The sequence below is a fragment of the Globicephala melas genome, chromosome 9, assembly GCF_963455315.2.
Source record: "Globicephala melas chromosome 9, mGloMel1.2, whole genome shotgun sequence".
NCBI lineage: Eukaryota > Metazoa > Chordata > Mammalia > Artiodactyla > Delphinidae > Globicephala > Globicephala melas.
Genome location: NC_083322.1, coordinates 85,550,183 through 85,573,954, shown reverse-complemented (window position 1 = coordinate 85,573,954; position 23,772 = coordinate 85,550,183). Strand labels below are relative to the sequence as shown.

Here is a 23,772-nt window from a genome sequence, read left to right as displayed (position 1 = left end):
TGGCAGTAATAAGTAAAGCAAACACCTTTTCTATTTAGCAAGCAGTAATACTGGATTCTAAAATTGTATTTTGCAGGAAGAAAGTTTGAGCCTAATAGAGACATTGTTACAAGTTTGAGGAAATTTTTATTGGTTAAGAAATAATACTGCGTGTATGTTTTAATGTCTGTATGTTAAACTCAGTATATTCCCCCTCCCCCTTTTTTTAGCTCTTCAGGAAAGGACATGGATGAAAATGAAAGCAACCAGTCCCTGAGGACAATTTGCCAATATCCTAAAGAAGCAGTAAGAAAGCGCCAAAATTCTCGCAATTCTGGAGGAAGTGATTCTTCTAGGTTTTCCAGGAAGAGTTTCAAACTGGATTACAGACTAGAAGAAGATGTAACTAAATCAAAGAAAGGAAAGGATGGGAGATTTGTTAACCCTTGGCCAACGTGGAAAAACCCCTCTATTCCAAATGTTCTCAGATGGCTGATGATGGAAAAAGATCACAGCAGCGTTCCGTGCTCCAAAGAGGTAGCATCTGGCTTTCTGAGTGCTGTGCATTGGCTCTTAACATATGTATCACTTAACGTTGCTGTGGATTGTGTTATGACACTCCAGTTAGCTAACTGAGCCCTTTTGTACGATAAGGTTCTGGGGAGACGACATGAATAAGGTGCCTTCAAGTTCACAGTTGAGCAGCAAAGTACGTGTGTGACTAACCAGCTCTGATGTGGTGGCAACTAGAAGTAGGAATGGATGTCTTAAAAATATAGGAAAGGACGCAATTAATTCTGACTGGTGGGATTGGAAATGGCTTTACAGAGGAGATGATACTTGAGCTGGGCCTAGAAAGATAAAAACTATTTGGCAGTGGTTTTCCAGGTGGATGATGGGCGTGGGGAAGGTCACAGAGGAGAGAAAGTGCATGGCGTGTTCTAGAAAATAGTAACCTGTGTTTTGGAATATGAATTATAAGGGTTAAGCCTGGAGCGCTTGGCTCTTCATCCTTGGAAAAAGCTGCTAAAGTTATAAAAGAAATCGTCAGATAACCTTCCACTCCTTTAAAAGTTGGGAATAGGTTACTGGGCTTTCGATATGCTAGTCATGCTTAGGATGAGACTATTAACCTTTGGCCTGTGGTTTATGAGATGAGTGAAATTTCACTTCAGCAGGGAGTCGGTGCCTCCCAATGACAGTAGTGCTTTCTTCTCCTTTCTTAGTTTCTTGCCCCTCTACACCTCCTACCCCACTTGGCCTCTCTTTTCCAACAACCCCTGTCCTGCCAGGCCTTGTGGGGAACTGAGAGATAAGGAACTAGTAGACATTGGAAGTGGGTGGGATGAAAAGAGTGGAGGTATCCCTGAAGCGTTGATCTGCAGTAAGGCAGGAGGCTGGGGAGTGGGTCGGTGGCGGTGGTGTTAGATCGTTTACCTTAGTAAGTGTGTCCATTTTTCTTTAAAGGATGTGAGATTTTAAAAAAACCCAAAAAACCCATATTGTCACTTTGATGCTAAAGAATGTTCATAGTATTAATCCTAGTTAACAGAATTGAGTAACATGAATATTTTCTCAGCACTGTTTAAGAATGAGTCAGGATATTAATAGATAAAACCTTAGTGTATGTTTCAACTTTGTGGATGGGAGGAACAAGAAAATTTTATGTCTTCTGGAGAACCTGGTATGAAACATGGAGTCAAGCTGTGAGAAGAAGGGTTTAGGGTAGGGGGCCAAGATGGGTCGGTTACCTGTTCGGTAAAAATTCCTTCCTGGTTTTTGGGCCACAGTTTCTAAAAATACAGTAGTAGTAATGGTGTCTTTAGTTTTCTTTCATTTCAAACAGGAAAGTGAGTGACCACGTGAAGGCGGAAATACATCTCTGAACTCTGATGATTTGGAGATATTGAAGAAACTGGGTTCAATTTCTGAGAACTCACCAGGCCAGTTGTTCTTAAACTCCACTATTCTAGGTGCTAGAGAGAGAGCCATGAAAAAGCAGAAAGACAGGGGCTTCCCTGGTGGCGCAGTGGTTGAGAGTCCGCCTGCCGATGCAGGGGACGCGGGTTTGTGCCCCGGTCTGGGAGGGTCCCACATGCCGCGGAGCGGCTGGGCCCGTGAGCCATGGCCGCTGAGCCTGTGCGTTCGGAGCCTGTGCTCCGCAACGGGAGAGGCCACAACAGTGAGAGGCCCGCGTACCGCAAAAAAAAAAAAAAAAAAAAAGCAGAAAGACAGCCGGGCTTCGTTGAGCCTTCGGTTTAATGGAAGAGAGACAATAAACAGATAAGAAAATGATGTGGGATACTGAAAGATGATTGGTGCTTTGAGGAATAATGAGGCAGAAAAAGGAAGTTGGGGGGTGGGAGCTGAATTCTTTAATGAAGTGTAAGCTTTCTTTTTTTTTTTTTAAAGGCAGGAGTTCTTTGTTTTTCTTTGCTTTTTATTTTAATTTTTATTTTATATTGGAGTATAGTTGATATACAGTGTGGTGTTAGTTTCAGATGTACAGCTAAGTGATTCAGTTGTACATACACATGTATCTATTCTTTTTCAAGTTCTTTTCCCATTTAGGATATTACCTAAATAACAAGTACAGTTCCCTGTGCTAAACAGAAGGTCCTTGTTGATTATCTGTTTTATATACAAGTGGGTATATGTTAAGTGTGAACTCCTAATTTATCCCTACCAGCCATGTTTCCACCCACCCCCGGCAACCGTAAGTTGGCCTTCAAAGTCTGTGAGTATGTTTCTGTTTTGCAAATAAGTTCATTTGTATCATTTCCACCTTAGACCCTACCTTCGAGCTATATCAGATGACATTTGTCTTTCTGTGTCTGGCTACTTCACTTGATGTGATCATTGCCGGGTCCAGCCAGTTGCTGCAAATGGTGTTGTTTCATTCTTTTTTATGGCTAATATTCCCTTGTATATATGTACCACATCTTTATGCATTCGTCTTCTGGTGGACAATTTAGTGGCTTCCACAACTTGGCTATTGAAAATAGCCCTGCAATGAACGTTGGGGTGCATGTGTCTTTCCAAAGTACGGTTTTCTCTGGATATATGGTAGATTTATTTTAGTTTTTTAAGGAACCGTCATACCAATCTGCATAGTGGCTGTTACCAGTTTACGTTCCCACCAACAGCATAGGAGCGTTCCTTTTCTGTACGCACTCTCGAGGATTTGCTGTTTGTTGACTTTTTAATGATGGCCACTGTAACTGGTACGAGGTAATACCTCCTTGTAGTTTTGAGGTGCTATGATAATGAGCGATGTTAAGCATCTTTTCATGTGCTTTAAAAAACAAAACAAAACAAGAAAAAACCTCGTGAATAAAATTTACCTCCTGAAATGGGCTTATTGAAAGTCGGCTCTGTTTTCAATTCTCTTTCGATCACCTACCACACTACATTTCTAGAGGGCATTGTTCATTTAAGCCTCACAGGCCTTGTGAATGTGAAGTGCCCATAAGCACTGGTTTCTTTTTGTTTTTTTTTTAACGTCTTTATTGGGGTATAATTTCTTTACAATGGTGTGTTAGTTTCTGCTTTATAACAGAGTGAAACAGTTATACATATACATATGTTCCCATATCTCTTCCCTCTTGTGTCTCCCACCCTCCCTATCCCACCCCTCTAGGTGGTCACAAAGCAACGAGCTGATCTCCCTGTGCTATGCGGCTGCTTCCCACTAGCTATCTATTTTACATTTGATAGTGTATATATGTCCATGCCTCTCTCTCGCTTTGTCACAGCTCACCCTTCGCCCTCCCCATATCCTCAAATCCGTTCTCCAGTAGGTCTGTGTCTTTATTCCTGTCTTACCCCTAGGTTCTTCATGACATTTTTTTTTCTTAAATTCCAGATATATGTGTTAGCATACGGTGTTTGTCTTTCTCTTTCTGACTTACTTCACTCTGTATGACAGACTATAGGTCCATCCACCTCACTACAAATAACTCAATTTTGTTTCTTTACATGGCTGAATACTTTTCCATTGTATATATGTGCCACATCTTCTTTATCCATTCATCTGTTGATGGACACTTAGGTTGGTTCCATGTCCTGGCTATTGTAAATAGTGCTGCAATGAACATTGTGGTACATGACTCTTTTTGAATTATGGTTTTCTCAGGGTATATGCCCAGTAGTGGGATTGCTGGGTCATATGGTAGTTCTATTTGTAGTTTTTTAAGGAACCTCCATACTGTTCTCCACAGTGGCTGAACCAATTCACATTCCCACCAGCAGTGCAAGAGTGTTCCCCATTCTCCACACCCTCTCCGGCATTTATTGTTTCTAGATTTTTTGATGATGGCCATTCTGACTGGTGAGAGATCATATCTCATTGTAGCTTTGATTTGCATTTCTCTAATGATTAATGATGTTGAGCATTCTTTCATGTGTTTGTTGGCAGTCTGTATATCTTCTTTGGAGAAATGTCTATTTAGGTCTTCTGCCCATTTTTGGATTGGGTTGTTTGTTTTTTTGTTATTGAGCTGCATGAGCTGCTTGTAAATTTTGGAAATTAATCCTTTGTCAGTTGCTTCATTTGCAAATATTTTCTCCCATTCTGAGGGCTGTCTTTTGGTCTTGTTTATGGTTTCCTTTGCTGTGCACAAGCTTTGAAGTTTCGTTAGGTCCCATCTGTTTATTTTTGTTTTTATTTCCATTTCTCTAGGAGGTGGGTCAGAAAGGATCTTGCTGTGATTTATGTCATAGAGTGTTCTGCCTATGTTTTCCTCTAAGAGTTTGATAGTTTCTGGCCTTACATTTAGGTCTTTAATCCATTTTGAGCTTATTTTTGTGTATGATGTTAGGGAGTGATCTAATCTCATACTTGTACATGTACCTGTCCAGTTTTCCCAGCACCACTTATTGAAGAGGCTGTCCTTTCTCCACTGTACATTCCTGCCTCCTTTATCAAAGATAAGGTGACCATATGTAAGCACTGGTTTTAAAGTTGTTATTTCAGGAAACAACGCAGCAGCATTTCTGGTTGCCCAACTCTGGTTACTCGGGCAATGACTTAGGGGAAGTCCTGCTGCTGGGTTTTAAATGAGTGGAATGTGCCAGAACAGACAACCAAGGACTTGTGTCTCAATACTTCCACCCCCTTCCCTTTCCCCCGGGACAAATCCCAATCCCTGCCAAAGCGCTGTGCTGAGGGTGCTGGCATCCGTAGGTGGGGTGACTCTGCGGAAGGAGGCTGGAGGTGGGAACCCCAGCACCAGGAGACATGGGGACCAGGTGACTTTTCAGAGCCCTTCCGGCCCAGAGGGTCCACCATCCTTTGGCTGCACTAGGCTTGGCCTTGCTGTCAGAGGTCCATCGTGGATCTGGAGATTGTGGTCCATCCCGAAGGGATCAGGCACTGCAGGTCCAAGGAGAGCTCATTTGCTGGCACATCCTTCCCAGCTCCCTAACCCCCATGACATCCAGCCTTTGGAAACCAAGGCTGCTGGGGCTCCAGGGATGTGAAGCTCTCTGGGTCCCAAGGCTCGAGGAGAATGTTGTAGGAATTTCGTTTTTGCTTTTGTTTCCTAAATTAACATTTAGTTTATATTGGAGTATAGTGGCTTTACAATGTTGTTTGTTTTAGCTTTAAGCAGCTTGATTCAGGTAAACAGAGACACATAGCTACTTTTTTTCGGACCCTTCCTGTATAAGTTCTTCCAGATTGTTGAGTAGCGTTCCCTGTGTTAGACAGTAGATCCTTGTTGATGATCTATTTTATGGATATTAGTATGCAGGTGTTAATCCCAACCTCCTAAGGTATCCCTCCAGCCCCACCTTTCCCCTTTGGTAACCATATGTTCGTTTTCTAAGTCCGCGACTCTGTTTCTGTTTTGTAAATTTGGTTATTTGTATCAATTTTTAGATCTCACCTGTAGGTGATATCATATGCTATTTGTCTTTTTCTGTCTGGCCTATTTCACTTAGTATTGTCACCTTCAGGTCCATCCATGTTGCTGCAAATGGCATTATTTCACTCTTTTTATGGGTAATAACCTTTTTTGCGATACGCGGGCCTGTCACTGTTGTGGCCTCTCCCGTCGCGGAGCACAGGATCCGGACGCGCAGGCTCAGCGGCCATGGCTTACGGGCCCAGCCGCTTCGCGGCATGTGGGATCTTCCCGGACTGGGGCACGAACCCACGTCCCCTGCATCGGCAGGCGGACTCTCAACAACTGCGCCACCAGGGAAGCCCAGAGTAATAACCTTTTTATGTTCCACATCTTTTTTATCCAGTCCTCTGTCAGTGGATATTTTGGTTGCTTCCATTTCGTTGCTATGTTAAATAGTGGTGCAATGCATTTTGTAGTGTATGTGTCTTTTCAAATATGTTTTTTCCAGATATACACCTAGTAGTGGGATTGCTGGATCATGTGGTCCCTCAAATTTAATATTTTATGGAACCTCTATATTGTTCTCCATAGTGGCTGTTACTGGGGTACATTTGCATCAACAGCCTAGGAGGATTTCCTTTTCTCCACGCTCTCTTCAGCATGTATTGCTTATTGACCTTGGATGATGGTCATTTTGCCTGGTAGTATGTGATACCTCATTGTAGTTTTGATTTTCATGTCTGTAATAATTAGGGATTTAACATCTTTTCAAGTGATTTTTGTTCATCTCTATGTGTTCTTTGGAGATTGTCAAATTTAGATCTTCTTTCCCTTTTTTTTTTTTTTTTTTTGGTGGAACGCGGGCCTCTCACTCTTGTGGCCTCTCTCGTTGCAGAGCACAGGCTCCGGACACGCAGGCTCAGCGACCATGGCTCACGGGCCTAGCCGCTCTGCGGCATGTGGGATCTTCCCGGACCGGGGCACGAACTTGTGTCCTCTGCATTGGCAGGCGGACTCTCAACCACTGCGCCACCAGGGAAGCCCCTTGAGTTCTTTTTTATGTATGGTATTAGAGAATGTTCTTGTTTTACTCTTTTACATGTAGTTTTCCAGTTTTCCCAGCACCACTTATTGAACTGACTGTCTTTTCTCCATTGTATAGTCTTGCCTCCTTTGGTAGATTAATTGGTGCGTGAGTTCACTTCTGGTTTTTCTCTTCTTTTCTATTTATTTATGTTTCTGTTTTTGTGCTAGTACCATACTTTTTTGATGACTGTCACTTTGTAGTATAGTCTGAAGTCAGGGAGTCTGATTCATCCATCTCCGTTTTTCTTTCTAAGGATTGGTTTTTGTATTCTCGGTCTTTTTTATTTCCATACAAATTAAAAAAAAATTTTTGTTCAAGTTCTGTGAAAAATGCCATTGGCAATTTGATTGCGATTGCATTGAATCTGTAGATTGCCTTTGGTATTATAGTGATTTTGACACTACTGATGGTTCTAATCCAACAACATGGTATATTTTTCCATCTGTTTGTGTCATTTTTGATTTCTTTCATCAACATCTTATAGTTTTTAGAGTACAGGTCTTTAGCCTCCTTAGGTTGGTTTATTCCTAGGTAGTTTATTCTTTTTGATGCGATGGTAAATGTGATCATTTCTTTAATTTGTCTTTCTGATCTTTCATTTTTAGTATTAGTAATGCAAGAAATTCCTGTGTATTAATTTTGTATCCTGCAGTTTACTGAATTCATAGATGAGCTCTAGTAGTTTTCTGGTAGCATCTTTAGGATTTCCTATGTATGATATCATGTCATCTGCAAACAGTGGCAGTTGTACTTCTTTTCCAGTTTGGATTCCGTTTATTTCTTTTTCTTTTCTGATTGCCGTTGTTAGGACTTCCAAAACTATGTTGAATAAAAGTGGCAAGAGTGGACATCCTTGTCTTTTTCCTGATCTTGGGGGAAATGCGTTCAGCTTTTACTGTTGAGAATGCTGTTAGCTGTGCGTTTGTCATATATGGCCTTTATTATGTTTAGGTAGGTTCCCTCTATGACCACTTTCTGGAGAGTTTTTATCATATATGGGTGTTGAATTTTGTCAAACGTTTTCTGCATCTACTCAGATGATCATATGGTTTTTATTCTTCAGTTTGTTTATGTGGTGTATCACAGTGATTGATTTGCAGATACTGAAGATCCTTGCATCCCTGGGATAAATACCACTTGGTCATATTGAATGATGTTTTTAATGGATTGTTAGATTCAGTGTGATAGTATTTTGTTGAGGATTTTTGCAACTATGTTTTTCAGTGATACTGGCCTGTAATTTTCTATTTTGTAGTATATTTTTCTGGTTTTGGTATCAGGGTGATTGTGGCTTATGAGTGGTTCTTAAACTCCACTGTTGTAGGTGCAAGAGATACAGCCATGAACAAGGCAGAAAGGAAACCTGGCCTCCTTGGAAGTTAGGTTTATTGGAAGAGAGACAATAGTCAAGTAAATGATGTGGAATATTGAAAGATGATTAGTGCTTTGAGGAATAATAAGGCAGGAAAAGGAATAATAAGGCAGAAAAGGAAGATGATTAGTGCTTTGAGGAATAATAAGGCAGAAAAGGGTGAGAACTGCATTCTTTAATGAAGTGTAAGCTTTTTTTTTTCTTATGGCACTTGATACTTCATTGTTAGGTTGTCCTCCAAAAATACTGCATCAGTTTACACTCCCCCCAAAAGTATGAGAGAGGATCTATTTTTCTCTACTCCTAACCAACAATTAGCTTTGTCATTAAAATAAAAAAGACCTTTGCTGATGAAATGTGAAAGATGATGACACTTTAATTTACATTTCTTTTTTACTTCTAATCAGGCTAAACCATTTTTAACTTACTTAGGCTTATGCGGTCTTATTTTGTGAATTATCTTCTAGTATTCTTGGACCTTTCTTACATTGAAGTGTTACTTCTTTTCCTTACAGATATATAGGAATTTATTTATATTTAACCATTTTAATCCTTTCTCATAGATATTGCAAAGTTTTGTTTCCAGCTTACAACTTTCTTTTTTGAGGGGGTAGGGGGACTTTTTTTTAACACAGAAAAGTTTTTAATATTTATGCAAATATGCCAATATTTTACTTCATTATTTTTTCCTTTGTGTGCCTAAAAAGGCTATTTCTGCTAGCTATTAGATACATCATCACCTGTATTTTGGGGTTTTTTTTCACTTTTTAAAATTAATTATTTAATCCATATGGAATCTAGTTTGGTACATATAGGGTGCTTTACATATCTATGTATGTCTTAGACAACCAGCTCAGATATAAACACCATTTATTAAATTCCAACACTGTTTATTAAATCATCTTCTATTTCCTCTTTGATTTGAAATTCCAACCTTATATTCAGTATTCATATACTTGTATATATGCCAGTATACCTGTTTTGGAATATCCTGTTCCAATGAGCTATCTTTTCTGGCAACAAGATCACACTGTTTTAATGTTTATAAATTTAATATTTGATTTAATATCTGTGCTCATTTTCATTTAGGTTTAAAAAAACCTTCTGGCTCTTCCTTCCTATTAGTTCTTCAGATGAAATTTATAAATATTTTTTTTATTTCAAAAAAATTTTTTTTGCTATTTTGATTGAAATTGAGCTAAATTTTTGAATAAATATTCTGGGAGAAACATTTTTGCAAAAGCGATTTTTTATCGAGGTATATGATAAGTCTTTCTACGTAATCTTTTTTTTTATGATTAGTCTAGAAATCATAATAATTCAGTATACTGATAATTTCTTAAGTTCTGTTTCTTTTTTTTTTAACATCTTTATTGGAGTATAATTGCTTTACAATGGTGTGTTAGTTTCTGCTTCACAACAAAATGAATCAGTTATATATATACATATGTTCCCATATCTCTTCCCGCTTGCATTTCCCTCCCTCCCACCCTCCCTATCCCACCCCTCCAGGTGGTCACAAAGCACCGAGCTAATCTCCCTGTGCTATGCGGCTGCTTCCCACTAGCTATCTACCTTATGTTTGGTAGTGTATATATGTCCATGCCTCTCTCTCGCTTTGTCACAGCTTACCCTTCCCGCTCCCCATATCCTCAAGTCCATTCTCTAGTAGGTCTGTGTCTTTAATCCTGTTTTACCCCTAGGTTCTTCATGACATTTTTTTTTTCTTAAATTCCAGATATATGTGTTAGCATACGGTGTTTGTCTTTCTCTTTCTGACTTACTTCACTCTGTATGACAGACTCTAGGTCTATCCACCTCATTACAAATAGCTCAATTTCGTTTCTTTTTATGGCTGAGTAATATTCCATTGTATATATGTGCCACATCTTCTTTATCCATTCATCCAATGATGGACACTTAGGTTGTTTCCATCTCCGGGCTATTGTAAATAGAGCTGCAATGAACATTTTGGTACATGACTCTTTTTGAATTATGGTTTTCTCAGGGTATATGCCCAGTAGTGGAATTGCTGGGTCATATGGTAGTTCTATTTGTAGTTTTTTAAGGAACCTCCATACTGTTCTCCACAGTGGCTGTATCAATTTACATTCCCACCAACAGTGCAAGAGGGTTCCCTTTTCTCCACACCCTCTCCAGCATTTATTATTTCCAGATTTTTTGATGATGGCCATTCTGACTGGTGTGAGATGATATCTCATTGTAGTTTTGATTTGCATTTCTCTAATGATTAACGATTTTGAGCTTTCTTTCATATGTTTGTTGGCACTCTGTATATCTTCTTTGGAGAAATGTCTATTTAGGTCTTCTGCCCATTTTTGGATTGGGTTGTTTGTTTTTTTGTTATTGAGCTGCATGAGCTGCTTGTAAATTTTGGAGATTAATCCTTTGTCATTTGCTTCATTTGCAAATATTTTCTCCCATTCTGAGGGTTGTCTTTTGGTCTTGTTTATGGTTTCCTTTGCTGTGCAAAAGCTTTGAAGTTTCATTAGGTCCCATTTGTTTATTTTTGTTTTTATTTCCATTTCTCTAGGAGGTGGGTCAAAAAGGACCTTGCTGTGATTTATGTCATAGAGTGTTCTGCCTATGTTTTCCTCTAGGAGTTTGATAGTTTCTGGCCTTACATTTAGGTCTTTACCATTTTGAGCTTATTTTTGTGTATGGTGTTAGGGAGTGATCAAATCTCATACTTTTACATGTAGCTGTCCAGTTTTCCCAGCACCACTTATTGAAGAGGGTTTCCTTTCTCCACTGTACATTCCTGCCTCCTTTATCAAAGATAAGGTGACGATATGTGCGTGGGTTTACTTCTGGGCTTTCTATCCTGTTCCATTGATCTATCTTTCTGTTTTTGTGCCAGTACCATACTGTCTTGATTACTGTAGCTTTGTAGTATAGTCTGAAGTCAGGGAGCCTCATTCCTCCAGCTCCGTTTTTCGTTCTCAAGATTGCTTTGGCTCTTCGGGATCTTTTGTGTTTCCATACAAATTGTGAAATTTTTTGTTCTAGTTCTGTGAAAAATGCCAGTGGTAGTTTGATAGAGATTGCATTGAATCTGTAGATTGCTTTGGGTAGTAGAGTCATTGTCACAATGTTGATTCTTCCAATCCAAGAACATGGTATATCTCTCCATCTATTTGTATCATCTTTAATTTCTTTTATCAGTGTCTTATAATTTTCTGCATACAGGTCTTTTGTCTCCTTAGGTAGGTTTATTCCTAGATATTTTATTCTTTTTGTTGCAGTGGTAAATGGGAGTGTTTTCTTGATTTCACTTTCAGATTTTTCATCATTAGTGTACAGGAATGCCAGATATTTCTGTGCATTAATTTTGTATCCTGCTACTTTACCAGATTCATTGATTAGCTCTAGTAGTTTTCTGGTAGTATCTTTAGGGTTCTCTATGTATAGTATCATGTCATCTGCAAACAGTGACAGCTTTACCTCTTCTTTTCTGATTTCGATTCTTTTTATTTCCTTTTCTTCTCTGATTGCTGTGGCTAAAACTTCCAAAACTATGTTGAATAAGAGCGGTGAGAGTGGGCAACCTTGTCTTGTTCCTGATCTTAGTGGAGATGCTTTCAGTTTTTCACCATTGAGGATGATGTTGGCTGTGGGTTTGTCATATATGGCCTTTATTATGTTGAGGAAGGTTCCCTCTATGCCTACTTTCTGCAGGGTTTTTATCATAAATGGGTGTTGAATTTTGTCAAAAGCTTTCTCTGCATCTATTGAGATGATCATATGGTTTTTCTCCTTCAGTTTGTTAATATGGTGTATCATGTTGATTGATTTGCATATATTGAAGAATCCTTGAATTCCTGGAATAAACCCCACTTGATCATGGTGTATGATCTGTTTAATGTGCTGTTGGATTCTGTTTGCTAGTATTTTGTTGAGGATTTTTGCATCTATATTCATCAGTGATATTGGCCTGTAGTTTTCTCTCTTTGTGACATCTTTGTCTGGTTTTGGTATCAGGGTGATGGTGGCCTCATAGAATGGGTTTGGGAGTGTTCCTCCCTCTGCTATATTTTGGAAGAGTTTGAGAAGGATAGGTGTTAGCTCTTCTCTAAATGTTTGATAGAATTCGCCTGTGAAGCCGTGTGGTCCTGGGCTTTTGTTTGTTGGAAGATTTTCAATCACAGTTTCAATTTCAGTGCTTGTGATTGGTCTGTTCATATTTTCTATTTCTTCCTGATTCAGTCTTGGCAGGTTGTGCCTTTCTAAGAATTTGTCCATTTCTTCCCGGTTGTCCATTTTATTGGCATAGAGTTGCTTGTAGTAATCTCTCATGATCTTTTGTATTTCTGCAGTGTCAGTTGTTACTTCTCCTTTTTCATTTCTAAGTCTATTGATTTGAGTCTTCTCCCTCTTTTTCTTGATGAGTCTGGCTAATGGTTTTTCAATTTTGTTTATCTTCTCAAAGAACCAGCTTTTAGTTTTATTGATCTTTGCTATCGTTTCCTTCATTTCTTTTTCATTTATTTCTGATCTGATTTTTATGATTTCTTTCCTTCTGCTAACTTTGGGGGATTTTTGTTCTTTTTTCTCTAATTGCTTTAGGTGCAAGGTTAGGTTGTTTATTTGAGATGTTTCCTGTTTCTTGAGGTATGATTGTGTTGCTATAAACTTCCCTCTTAGAACTGCTTTTGCTGCATCCCATAGATTTTGAGTCGTCGTGTCTCCATTGTCATTTGTTTCTAGGTATTTTTTGATTTCCTCTTTGATTTCTTCAGTGATTACTTCGTTATTAAGTAGTGTATTGTTTAGCCTCCATGTGTTTGTATTTTTTGCAGATCTTTTCCTGTAATTGATATCTAGTCTCATAGTGTTGTGGTCGGAAAAGATACTTGATACAATTTCAATTTTCTTAAATTTACCAAGGCTTGATTTGTGACCCAAGATATGATGTATCCTGGAGTATGTTCCATGAGCACTAGAGAAAAATGTGTATTCTCTTGTTTTTGGATGGAATGTCCTATAAATATCAATTAAGTCCATCTTGTTTAATGTATCATTTAAAGCTTGGGTTTCCTTATTTATTTTCATTTTGGATGATCTGTCCATTGGTGAAAGTGGGGTGTTAAAGGCCCCTACTATGAATGTGTTACTGTCGATTTCTCCTTTTATGGCTGTTAGTATTTGCCTTATGTACTGAGGTGCTCCTATGTTGGGTGCATAAATATTTACAATTGTTTTATCTTTTTCTTGGACTGATCCCTTGATCATTATGTAGTGTCCTTCTTTGTCTCTTGTAATAGTTTTTATTTTAAAGTCTATTTTGTCTGATATGAGAATTGCTACTCCAGCTTTCTTTTGGTTTCCATTTGCATGGAATATCTTTTTCCATCCCCTTACTTTCAGTCTGTATGTGTCTCTAGGTCTGAAGTGGGTCTCTTGTAGACAGCAAATATATGGGTCTTGTTTTTGTATCCATTCAGCCAATCTGTGTCTTTTGGTGGGAGCATTTAGTCCATTTACATTTAAGGTAATTATTGATACGTATGTTCCTATTCCCATTTTATTAATGGTTTTGGGTTCGTTATTAAGCTTTTTTGTTTTAAGGCGGTTTTTTTTTTTAGAAAATGTCAAAAAGAAGGCTCAGTATGAATGCATTTAAACAGATGCGGCATCATGTAAGAGAGAAGACTCATTTGTCTTAATCCAATTTTTATTTTCTTATCATTTACCTACATCTTGTTTCTCCTTGTTTCCAATAAAAGCCTAGAACTAACTAGATTAAATGCATGTTGACTTCTTTTATTTTCATAGATAACTATAAGTCCATACTTTATCCTTTTAAGTTGCCCAGATTATTTTTAAGAACTGCTAAGTGTGATAGTTATTCATTTAAAAAAATTTAAAGACTATGTAAAGAATACTTACTTCAGATCGTTAGGCCAGTTCAGAATTTAATCAGATTTCTCGAAATTATTTTAATTAGATATTGGGACGCTAGAGTTTAATAATACAGATCTTCAAATTATTGTTTTGGAAGAAGAGGATAATATGATATATGTAGGGTTATGATGACTATATAATGGAATTTACATCATTATAGTATGTTATGTTTAGGTATATGAATATGAAAGTGTTCTGGAAAAAACATGTGATTAAAGTATAAAATAATAGAACAGCTCTAAACAAAGTGAAAATGGGTTATTAGCAGAGCTACACAATTGCATTGCCTGGTTAGACAACAGTACTTCGTTCCTGATATTTGCCTTTTCTGGGTCATTGGAGCAGTGGGTCTGCTCACAGGCTTCAAGTTGTTCATGTGCTTTGTGCTCTTGCAGTGGCTCAGTGACCTTCTCTGATGGTTAGTGTTGATGATAGTCTCCAACAGTTAGGAGAAAGGAGGTTGGAGAACTTCAAAGAGGGAGGGAGGCAGGCACCTCCGAGTTTCATTAGTGGAAGGAGGCCGTCCTTATCAGTTACTGCTGTAGAAGTGAGAGGGACAGTCATATTGGAGTAGGAGAGAGACATGGGACTGAGGCTGCACAGCATGGCCTGGTAGAAAAAGTGGGACACCAGGAGTCTGGGAACCAGGCTCAGGCTCAGGAATCCTGTCCGTGTGTGACCTTATTTCTATCACAGTCCCTCAAGGAACTCTTTTTTGGGGGGGGCGGTGGAGGGGAGGGATCTATGAAGTTAGGATAAGAGTTTCAGTGACGAGGATTGTGTTGAGATTCATGTGACACATGAAAGTACTTTGAAAATCTCACGCATTCTTTAAATGTATGATATTGAAGAATAGGATGCCCTTTGAAAAACTGATACGTACCAGTTATTTTATATTTGTACTGTAGTAGGCCAGCAGGTTGCTTTTTTATTTTTATCGAGGGGAAAAAAAAAGCATGTATACAGGTTTTTTTTAAAAAATCATATTACCGACGGGCTTATAAGACAAATACCAGTCCCCTAACCAGCCTCTGCCACCCAGGCCCCTTTATTTCCTTTGGAGTTTGTCTTCATATTTCTTTTCTTTTTATTGTGGTATGAATACTTAACATGAGATCTACCCTCTTAAATTTGTCAGTGTACAAGGCATTATTGTTGCCTGCAGGGACCATGTTGTACAGCAGATCCCTGGAGCTTCCCCATTTTGCTTAAGTGAAGCTGTGTGCCCACTGATAGTAACTCCCCACGTTCCTCTCCCCCCCAGGCCCTGGCAACCACCATTCCACTCTTTGATTCTATGAGTTTGACTATTTTAGATACCTCAGATATGTGGAATCACGCAGTGTTTGTTTTTCTGTGGTCCTTCACATTACTATCAGATGTAACCCACTCTGTATCCCTCCCCATCTCTCCCGTGTTTCTACTTGAGCTTTCCCCTTACTATTTACATTATTGTGACTATGTCAGTATTTTTCATTGATGAACCAATATAGTATGGCCACGTCTCCTGTCTCACATACTTTTCCCTCTGAGGTTAATGATCCCTCCTTTTTCGCCTGTTGAACTTTCTATGTATTTATGACGGATCATTTCCCTCCTTCCCATGGCTTCTCAGGACCATCTTCCCGAGGGGGAGACCTTCAGGAGGTTTTCAGTACCAGGCTCTAATCTGGGCTGATGCCCTCCAGGCTCTCTGTGGCTTCCTTCCGGGCTCTCCCTCACCGCCCTCCTGGGCCCCTTTCCCTCCTCACTGTGGCCCTGTTTCCTGCGTCCCACCTGTTCCCCCTCTTGGATATTTTCTCCTTTTGGTGGAGCGCACTCTTAACGAGCTTCCTGAGAGGGGGTACACTGGACGACAGTTTTTTGAGACCTTGCTTGTCTGAAATGTCTTTGTTCTCACTCTTTATTCTAAATTGAATTATAGTTGGTTTACAATGCTGTGCCAATCTCTGCTGTACAGCAGTGACTCATTTATACACAAAGAGACATTCTTTTTTTATATTCTTTTCCATTATGATTTATCACATGATACTGAATATAGTTCCCTGTGCTCTACAGTAGGACCTTGTTGTTTATCCATCCTATATATAATAGTTTACATCTGCTAACCCCAAAATCCCAGTCCTTCGCTCCCCTACCCCCAACCCTTTGTTAACCACAGCTCTGTTCTCTATGTATGTGAGTCTGTTTCTGTTTTGTAGATAGGTTCATTTGTGCCATATTTTAGATTCCACATATAAGGGATATCATATGGTATTTGTGTTTCTCTTTCTGACTTGCTTCACTTAGTATGATAATCTCTGGTTGCATCCATGATGCTGCACATGGCATTGTTTTGTTCTTTTTTAAGGCTGAGTTTATTCTCATTGTTGATTGATAGTGTGGGTAATGGAATTTTAGTTTGGAAACAGTTTTCTCTCAGAATTTGAAAGCATTACCTCCATGACCTTCTTTTTAGTATTGCTTTAGAGAAGTTCAGTGCCATTTCTTGATCCTTTGTGTGGGACCTTGATTTCCTCTGTGGAAACTCTGAGGATCATATCTTTGGCACCAATGTTCTGAAGTTTCACCAGGATGTGTGGTTCTTTATTTATCATGCTCGATGCCTGGTGGGCCCTTTAGATGTAAAAATCTGTTGCCTTCAGTTCTAGGAAATTTTCTTGTCTATTTCCTTGAAAATTTCCTCCCCTCCATCTTTTCGTTGTAAAACAACTACTGATTATATTTTGGATCTCCTAGATCAACCCTCTGTAACTTTATTTCCCCTGTATTTCATTTCTTTTTATTTTTTTGTTTTGCTTTCTGACAGGTTTCCTCAAGTATTTGTTTCATTTTTAAATCAGTATGTGTTTCACTTTTTTTATGTGATGGGTGAAAATGTCATAATATGAAATTTAAAAAAAGAGTAGAAAATATGAATATCCTATGATCTTAACCATGCATAAAAAATAGAACTGCATAAAAATAGCATAATGTTTAACAGTGGTTGTAATCTCTGCACATGGATATAATGGATGGCTACTCTTCTTATCTTTATGTTATATTTTCCAAATATTTTATAAAGCACATTTTCTTTTATAATCAAGGAGGAGTTTAAAAATATTAAGCCATTTTGATGCATCTTGTACTCCTAATACGGATAGTATGGCAAAAATATACAACATTAGCATTCATATTTAATTGAATTGGTGGTATTTTGGTAAAATCAATCTCTATTCAGTGTTCACATATATCATCAAAATAAATATGAAAAAGAAATATTTTTAATTTAAATCTTAAATATGAGTTGCAAAGTACAGATATTAAAGTTTCCTAAAACAGCACAAAGATACTTTCAGCTGGAAGAAAAGGATTAACTCAAGTCCTCTTTAAAAGTGATTTTTTTTTTAGAAAATATGGTTTGAACAGATTTTTGTCAAATCTTTCTGTCTCATTCATGTACAGAAACACATATACTTAATATTAACAAGAATGTGGGTTTCATTGTTTTGAAGTTAACATTATCTATGCCATGGAAAGAGTTATGGTTTAATGAAGAGAGAGGGTCTTGAGAGTCAGAAGACCTTGATTCCACTCCTGATTGGACACTTACTTGTTGTATGACCTTGGCGAGTGTCTTAGTGACCCTCTGCCTTGGTCTGGTTTTCTGTGAAATGGCAGTAACATCTGCTTCACAGAGTTAGATGACAATGTCCTTAAAGCATCTGGCAGAGTAGTGGTTGAATAAATGTTGGGATTTTTCCCTTTCCCCAAGAAGAGTGAAACATTAACTAGTGTACAGGTTAATAACAGGCTTGGGGATTTTCCCATTTGTAGCTTTAAAAAAGGAGGACCAACCAAGAAAAATCTTGATCTAGTAAAGAAAACTGCCAAGTGGGTGCTTGATTTCTGTAAATAAACAAGAATTTCCCCATTCTACGTACTTTTTCAAACTCTGATTAGGATAAAAAGTAAAAAACTATTTTTTTCTTTTTGGAATCTCAATTGTAGGCACTATTTCTTTGAGTTTCATGGGCCAGTAGTGTTAGAGATCAAATTCTTTAAAATAAGCTACTCTTTTGCAATGGATGGGCTTAGAAACAATATAGCAAGAGGAAAGGACCTTGAAGAAAAGTGTGACTGCTTAATTCAGATCTCTTGTCAGACATTTTACCTTTTTTAAAAAACAGCTTTGTTGAGATATAATTTCCGTATTATACAATTGACCTGGTTAAAGTGTACAATGTGGCAGTTTTTCGGTACATTCAGAGTTGTGCAACCCTCACTACAATCTAATACGTTTTTATTATCCCAAAAAGAAACCCTGTGTCCTGAGTCATCACCCCCCAGTTCTCCAGCCCCCGGAAATCACTAACCTATTTTCTGTCTGTGGATTTGCCTATTCTGGACACTTCATATAAATAGGACCGCACAGTGTATGATCCTTTGTGATGGGCTTCTTTCCACACTTTACCTGTTAGTACTGCGTTTGGAGAACAAGTTGAGGCTGCCAGAGGTGCTCAAGGTTTTGTTTCCTCTCAGTTGTCAGTGGATAATGCCAGATATTAAACTTTAAAATGACTTTTAAACTTACAGCCAAAAAAAAATGCAACAATTTTCAGGGAGTTTTGTTTCAGATGTTTTGGTGCACTGTTTAAACATGATGCTACTTAAATTTTTTTATAGTTTTATTAACATAATAGAAGCTCCACATATTCAAAAAGTAAAATCTGGCGAGTTTGGATATCTGTATAAACCTGCAAAATGATCACCATGATCAAGAAGATGAACATATCTGTCATCTCTAAAAGTGTCCTTGTGTCTACAGTAATCCACGTCTGATTCTCCCCCACCTGAATCCCAGGCTGTTACGGCCTCACCCTGGAGATATTGCGGGTTCAGTTCCAGACCACTGCAAGAAAGCCAGTCATACCAATTTTTTGGTTTCTCAGTGCATATGAAAGTTATGTTTGCCTAATTAAAAATACTTTATTGCTAAAAGATGCTAACCATCATCTGACAATGCAAGGTTGCCACAAACCTTCAATTTGTAAAAAAACAAACAAAACAAAACAAAAAAACACCGCAGTATCTGTGAAGCGCAATAAAACAAGGTATGCCTGTACCTTTTTTTTTTTTTTTTTTTTGCGGTACGCGGGTCTCTCACTGTTGTGGCCTCTCCTGCTGCGGAGCCAGGCTCCGGACGCGCAGGCTCAGCGGCCATGGCTCACGGGCCTAGCCGCTCCGCGGCATGTGGGATCTTCCCGGACCGGGGCACGAACCCGTGCCCCCTGCATCGGCAGGCGGACTCTCAACCACTGCGCCACCAGGGAAGCCCTGTACTTGTGTTTTGTAAAAATATGTATTAAATGAGAATACTTGGGAGTAAGTATGGTGGCGTGAGGCAGAATGTGTGGAGGCAGGCGGCATGCCCTCGTGTGAATGCTGTAACTTGTTTTTTTGTCTGTAAAATGGAGAGAGTTAATAACACCTACCTCCAGCATTGTGGTATTAAATGAAAAAAATTTTATGAAGCAGTTAGCACAGTGTCTAGCACATGGTAAGCACTCCATGCATGTATTTTGTGTTATACGAAAGTACCTGATACATTAGGTAATGCTGCATCATCATCATCATGTGCCTCGTATGAAGCCTAACGCATGCTAGGGACTCAACTGATACTCATTCCCTCTCCTTTCTAACATAATTCTTGATAAGCACACCGTATGGCATTTGTTCACCAACCCTAACTACCAGCTTTGAGAACTGAGTTGAAAAATTCATTCACTCATCCATTCCACAAATTTTATCGTGCATGCTGTGTATTAGTCATGGAAGCAGGCACTGTGAATGATTCCAAGTTGAATAAGACACGGGCTGCATCCTGTGTACAGTCAACCAGGGTAAAGAGCAGAACATCCATGGTGTGCAAACAGGTGGCATGGGAGTGGAGAGGGAGAGTGAGCAATGCCGGCTGTGGAGACTCAGGGATGGCTCCGTGAAGGGCGTGCGATTTGATTAAGGTCTTGAAGGGATGAGAGAGAGAAGGAAGAGGGTCAGTGTCGTGCGGGGCTCCCAAGCTCAGGCTGGGAGCGAGGTGCAGTCCCAGTGTTGGGGGGAGTACAGAGCCGTGTGCAGGAACTGAGTTAAACAGCTGGAAAGGAGGAGCGGCAGTCCACCAACAGTCTTACCACTGGGCTAAGGAGGCAGTACGTGCTTTGTCAAGCAGTACAGAACCAGTGACGATTTTTCAGCAGGGGAGAGAGTTACGCCCTAAGAAAAGTGTTTGAGGTGGCTCTAGTGTGTGGAATGAGTTGAAGGAAGGTGGCTGAGCCATCAGGAGGACTTGAACATGCCTGGATGTTACTCAGGATCTTAACTCAGATCTGAACTCTTAACTATGAGTGAGGCAACAAGTAAATATGTAAGGGATCGATAGGGGTGGTGTCTGCTTGCTTGTCGGGGTTGGGGTGTGCTTCCTTCTTCTTTTGCATTACTTGCAGAGGGCTTACTGTGTGCCAGCCTCTCCTAATTCAGCCCCCAGTAATGACATGTAGGTGCAATTATTATACCCATTTTTCAGATGAGGAAACTAAGGCTTAGGCTGGCTAAGAGCTATCTTGTCATTCTCCACCTTCTGGGCCCACTTCCTGTTTGGACCAGCTCAGTGACCTCTCCGTTTCCCTTCACCTGCATCTCCCCCATCTGCCCTTTGCTGTCTCCTTTGTCCAGCTCTTTGTCTCTCCTGGCAGCTATTGTGACACACCCCAGGTCATCATTTAAACTTGAAAAGTGGTTTCTCTAAACATGAATTGGGTCATGTCTTTTTTTTTTCTTTTCTTATCGATGCTTCCTCACTGTCTCTGGGTGAAGCATGGGATTCAAGGCTTTTACTGGGTTCTGATCCTATAAGATTTCAGTTTGTCTTCTGCCCCCCCGAACGCCACATTCCTACTTGGCTCTGTGCCTTTGCTTGGGCATTTTCTCCACCTGAAATGCCCTTCCCCCTTTTCTCTGCATCAGGAACTTCTCACCATTCTTCAGGAACACACACAAGTTACTGTGTCTGTAATGCCTTCCGCAGCTGGGCTCTTCATTCCTTCTTACTAGGCTACAGCATGCCTTGTATTTTATTTATTCAGTACCATGCGTTTTTCAAAACTGATTTGCAGCAGCTTGTAAAAAGACATGTAGCAGTAAAAAACCAGATGGATAAACATACAAGAGCAAATGGACAATTAGGGTAGAAAAATAAAGCCAAGAAAGGTTAGCATAGAAATCTGTTCCATTGTTCCCTGCGATGTGCCCTGCCCTGTTCCCTTCTGCATATGGGCTGGAGGAGTCTTCAGCTTTTACTCTGAACTTCCTGTCAAAGCAAAAGTCAAAGCAGGATTGTCAGTTTTCCCAATGGTGGTCAAAGGAGTAAAGCCAATTGCTCTGCAGAAGAGCTTTTCCTGTTACAGGGAATCGAGAGCAGTGTTTCTGGCGTGTGTGTGGGAAGGTGGGGTTGGTGTGCGCTGGTACCCAGTCATCAAGACAGCCAGCCCCACGGTACATGCTCGGCAAGTTTCACAAGGAAGAGACCTCCATGCAGCTGTATGGCCTAACACCAAAGCACAGTTTATTAAAGTTTTATAAAAGCCAGGACTGTGATGCTAGAACACAGCTTCTTGTTGGTCCAGCTTAATCCAAGGATAAAATGAAGAATAATAAACAAAGGAATAATACTTAACACATTATGTTGTAGTTATTGTTTCACACCTGCTTGCCCCCAAAAGCGATCATCTTATCATGGGCAGGGACCGTGTTCCGCGTTGGTTTGATCAGTGGTAGAAAACCTCAGAGGTAAGCGGTGAGGAGAACCATCTATGCCCGACTTTCCCAGCAGCCATCACAGCACTCTGCTCTGAATTCTGTGTCCTCAGGAAGTCAGGTTCACGTGAGATCCACGATCTACACATATGTGGTCAAAAGTTTTCTTTACTATTTCTAGGGGCTGACCTCCTGAGGCAGTTTTCAGTAGCGAATGCACCAGCTGAGTAAACAGCAGTAGCAAAGGGACTGCATCTCGGTTGGTCTACTTCTGGCACTTACAGAAGAGAGCCTTTAAAAATATTTCGTAAAGTCAGCAGTACTCAAAGTTTTAATTTTCCCTTTGTTGGTTGCATTTGGGAGTAACATCTTACATCACTATATGGTGATTATGGAGTCAGATTCAGAAGGAAGTATGCACTTTCAAGAAAAAAGCAAAAATAACAGATTTATCGAATGACTTCAGTTCTCCCCAAATAACCCTTCTCTCTGTAATTTAGGTCAAAAATGTATTTATGGTGACACATAACACCTTTTTTTTTAATAGCTGCTTTTCTTTCTTTCTTCATATATGTAGGAGCTTGATAAAGAACTCCCAGTGCTTAAGCCGTATTTTATCGATGACCCTGAAGAAGCTGGAGTGAAGGAAGCTGGCTTAAGAGTCACGTGGCTGGGACACGCGACAGTGATGGTGGAAATGGATGAGCTCATCTTGCTCACGGATCCTGTCTTTAGCACCCGGGCCTCCCCGTCGCAGCGCGTGGGTCCCAAGCGGTTCCGGCGTCCCCCTTGCACCGTCGGTGAACTGCCCCAGATAGACGCGGTCCTCATCAGCCACAACCACTACGACCACCTGGACTACAGTTCTGTCACTGCTCTGAACGAGCGATTTGGTAACGAGCTGAGGTGGTTTGTGCCTTTGGGGCTCCTGGACTGGATGCAGAAATGTGGCTGTGAGAATGTGATCGAGCTGGACTGGTGGGAGGAGAACTGCGTCCCCGGACACGATAAGGTGACGTTTGTGTTCACACCTTCCCAGCACTGGTGTAAAAGGACTCTGACGGATGACAACAGGGTTCTCTGGGGCAGCTGGTCTGTCTTGGGGCCTTGGAACCGCTTTTTTTTCGCAGGAGACACTGGTTATTGCTCTGCTTTTGAAGAGATAGGAAAAAGATTTGGACCTTTTGACCTCGCAGCTATTCCCATTGGAGCGTATGAACCAAGGTATGTAGATGTCTAAAGCAAGCATTCCTGCTACATGATAAATTAACTGGACTCCGAGTAATCTGTGGTTTTAATGGTGGGCTTTGTTATACATTGGGTGGGGGGTTGGTGGGCCAGAGTCAGTTAAAATTTTTCTTTGAATTTTAAAATGCTTTAATTACAGTGATATCAGTTAAATAATTGTAGTTACTGAAATTATATTACCAAGAGAAAAGGACGACGGTTTAAAGAATTACTCTGCCTAGCCCGAAGTTCGTGTACTATTCCGACTAAAGTTAAACCTGTCGGCCAGTACTCAAACCTGACTCCTGGTCTTTCTTTCACGTGGAGGATACTCTCCATGAGTGGAATGCACCCATGCCCTGTCCTGTGTTTAGTGGAGAAAAAGGGCTTGGCCTATAGCATCAGTCCCTTGTGACGGTCTTACTGCAGGCAGCACTGAGGTTAGTCTGCTAAAGACATTGCTGCACTACTTACCACTTGCCCTGCAACCTCTCTGTACTGATTGCCTGTCTTCAGAGCACAGAGCAGATAAAGGTCACATG

At 39.9% G+C, this 23,772-nt stretch overlaps 1 protein-coding gene across 5 annotated transcripts in view; it reads left to right on the top strand.

The window, feature by feature from the left end:
* The window catches only part of NAPEPLD (N-acyl phosphatidylethanolamine phospholipase D), a 94,022-nt gene that overhangs the window by 58,963 nt on the left and 11,287 nt on the right, over positions 1-23,772 (top strand). For all 5 annotated transcript variants that reach the window (XM_030834320.2, XM_030834318.2, XM_030834319.2 and 2 more), the window contains 2 exons: positions 210-516; positions 22,581-23,227. In XM_030834320.2, the coding sequence (XP_030690180.1) occupies positions 226-516; positions 22,581-23,227 (938 nt within the window). In that variant the 5' untranslated portion in view covers positions 210-225. The remainder of the gene's footprint in view (positions 1-209; positions 517-22,580; positions 23,228-23,772) is intronic.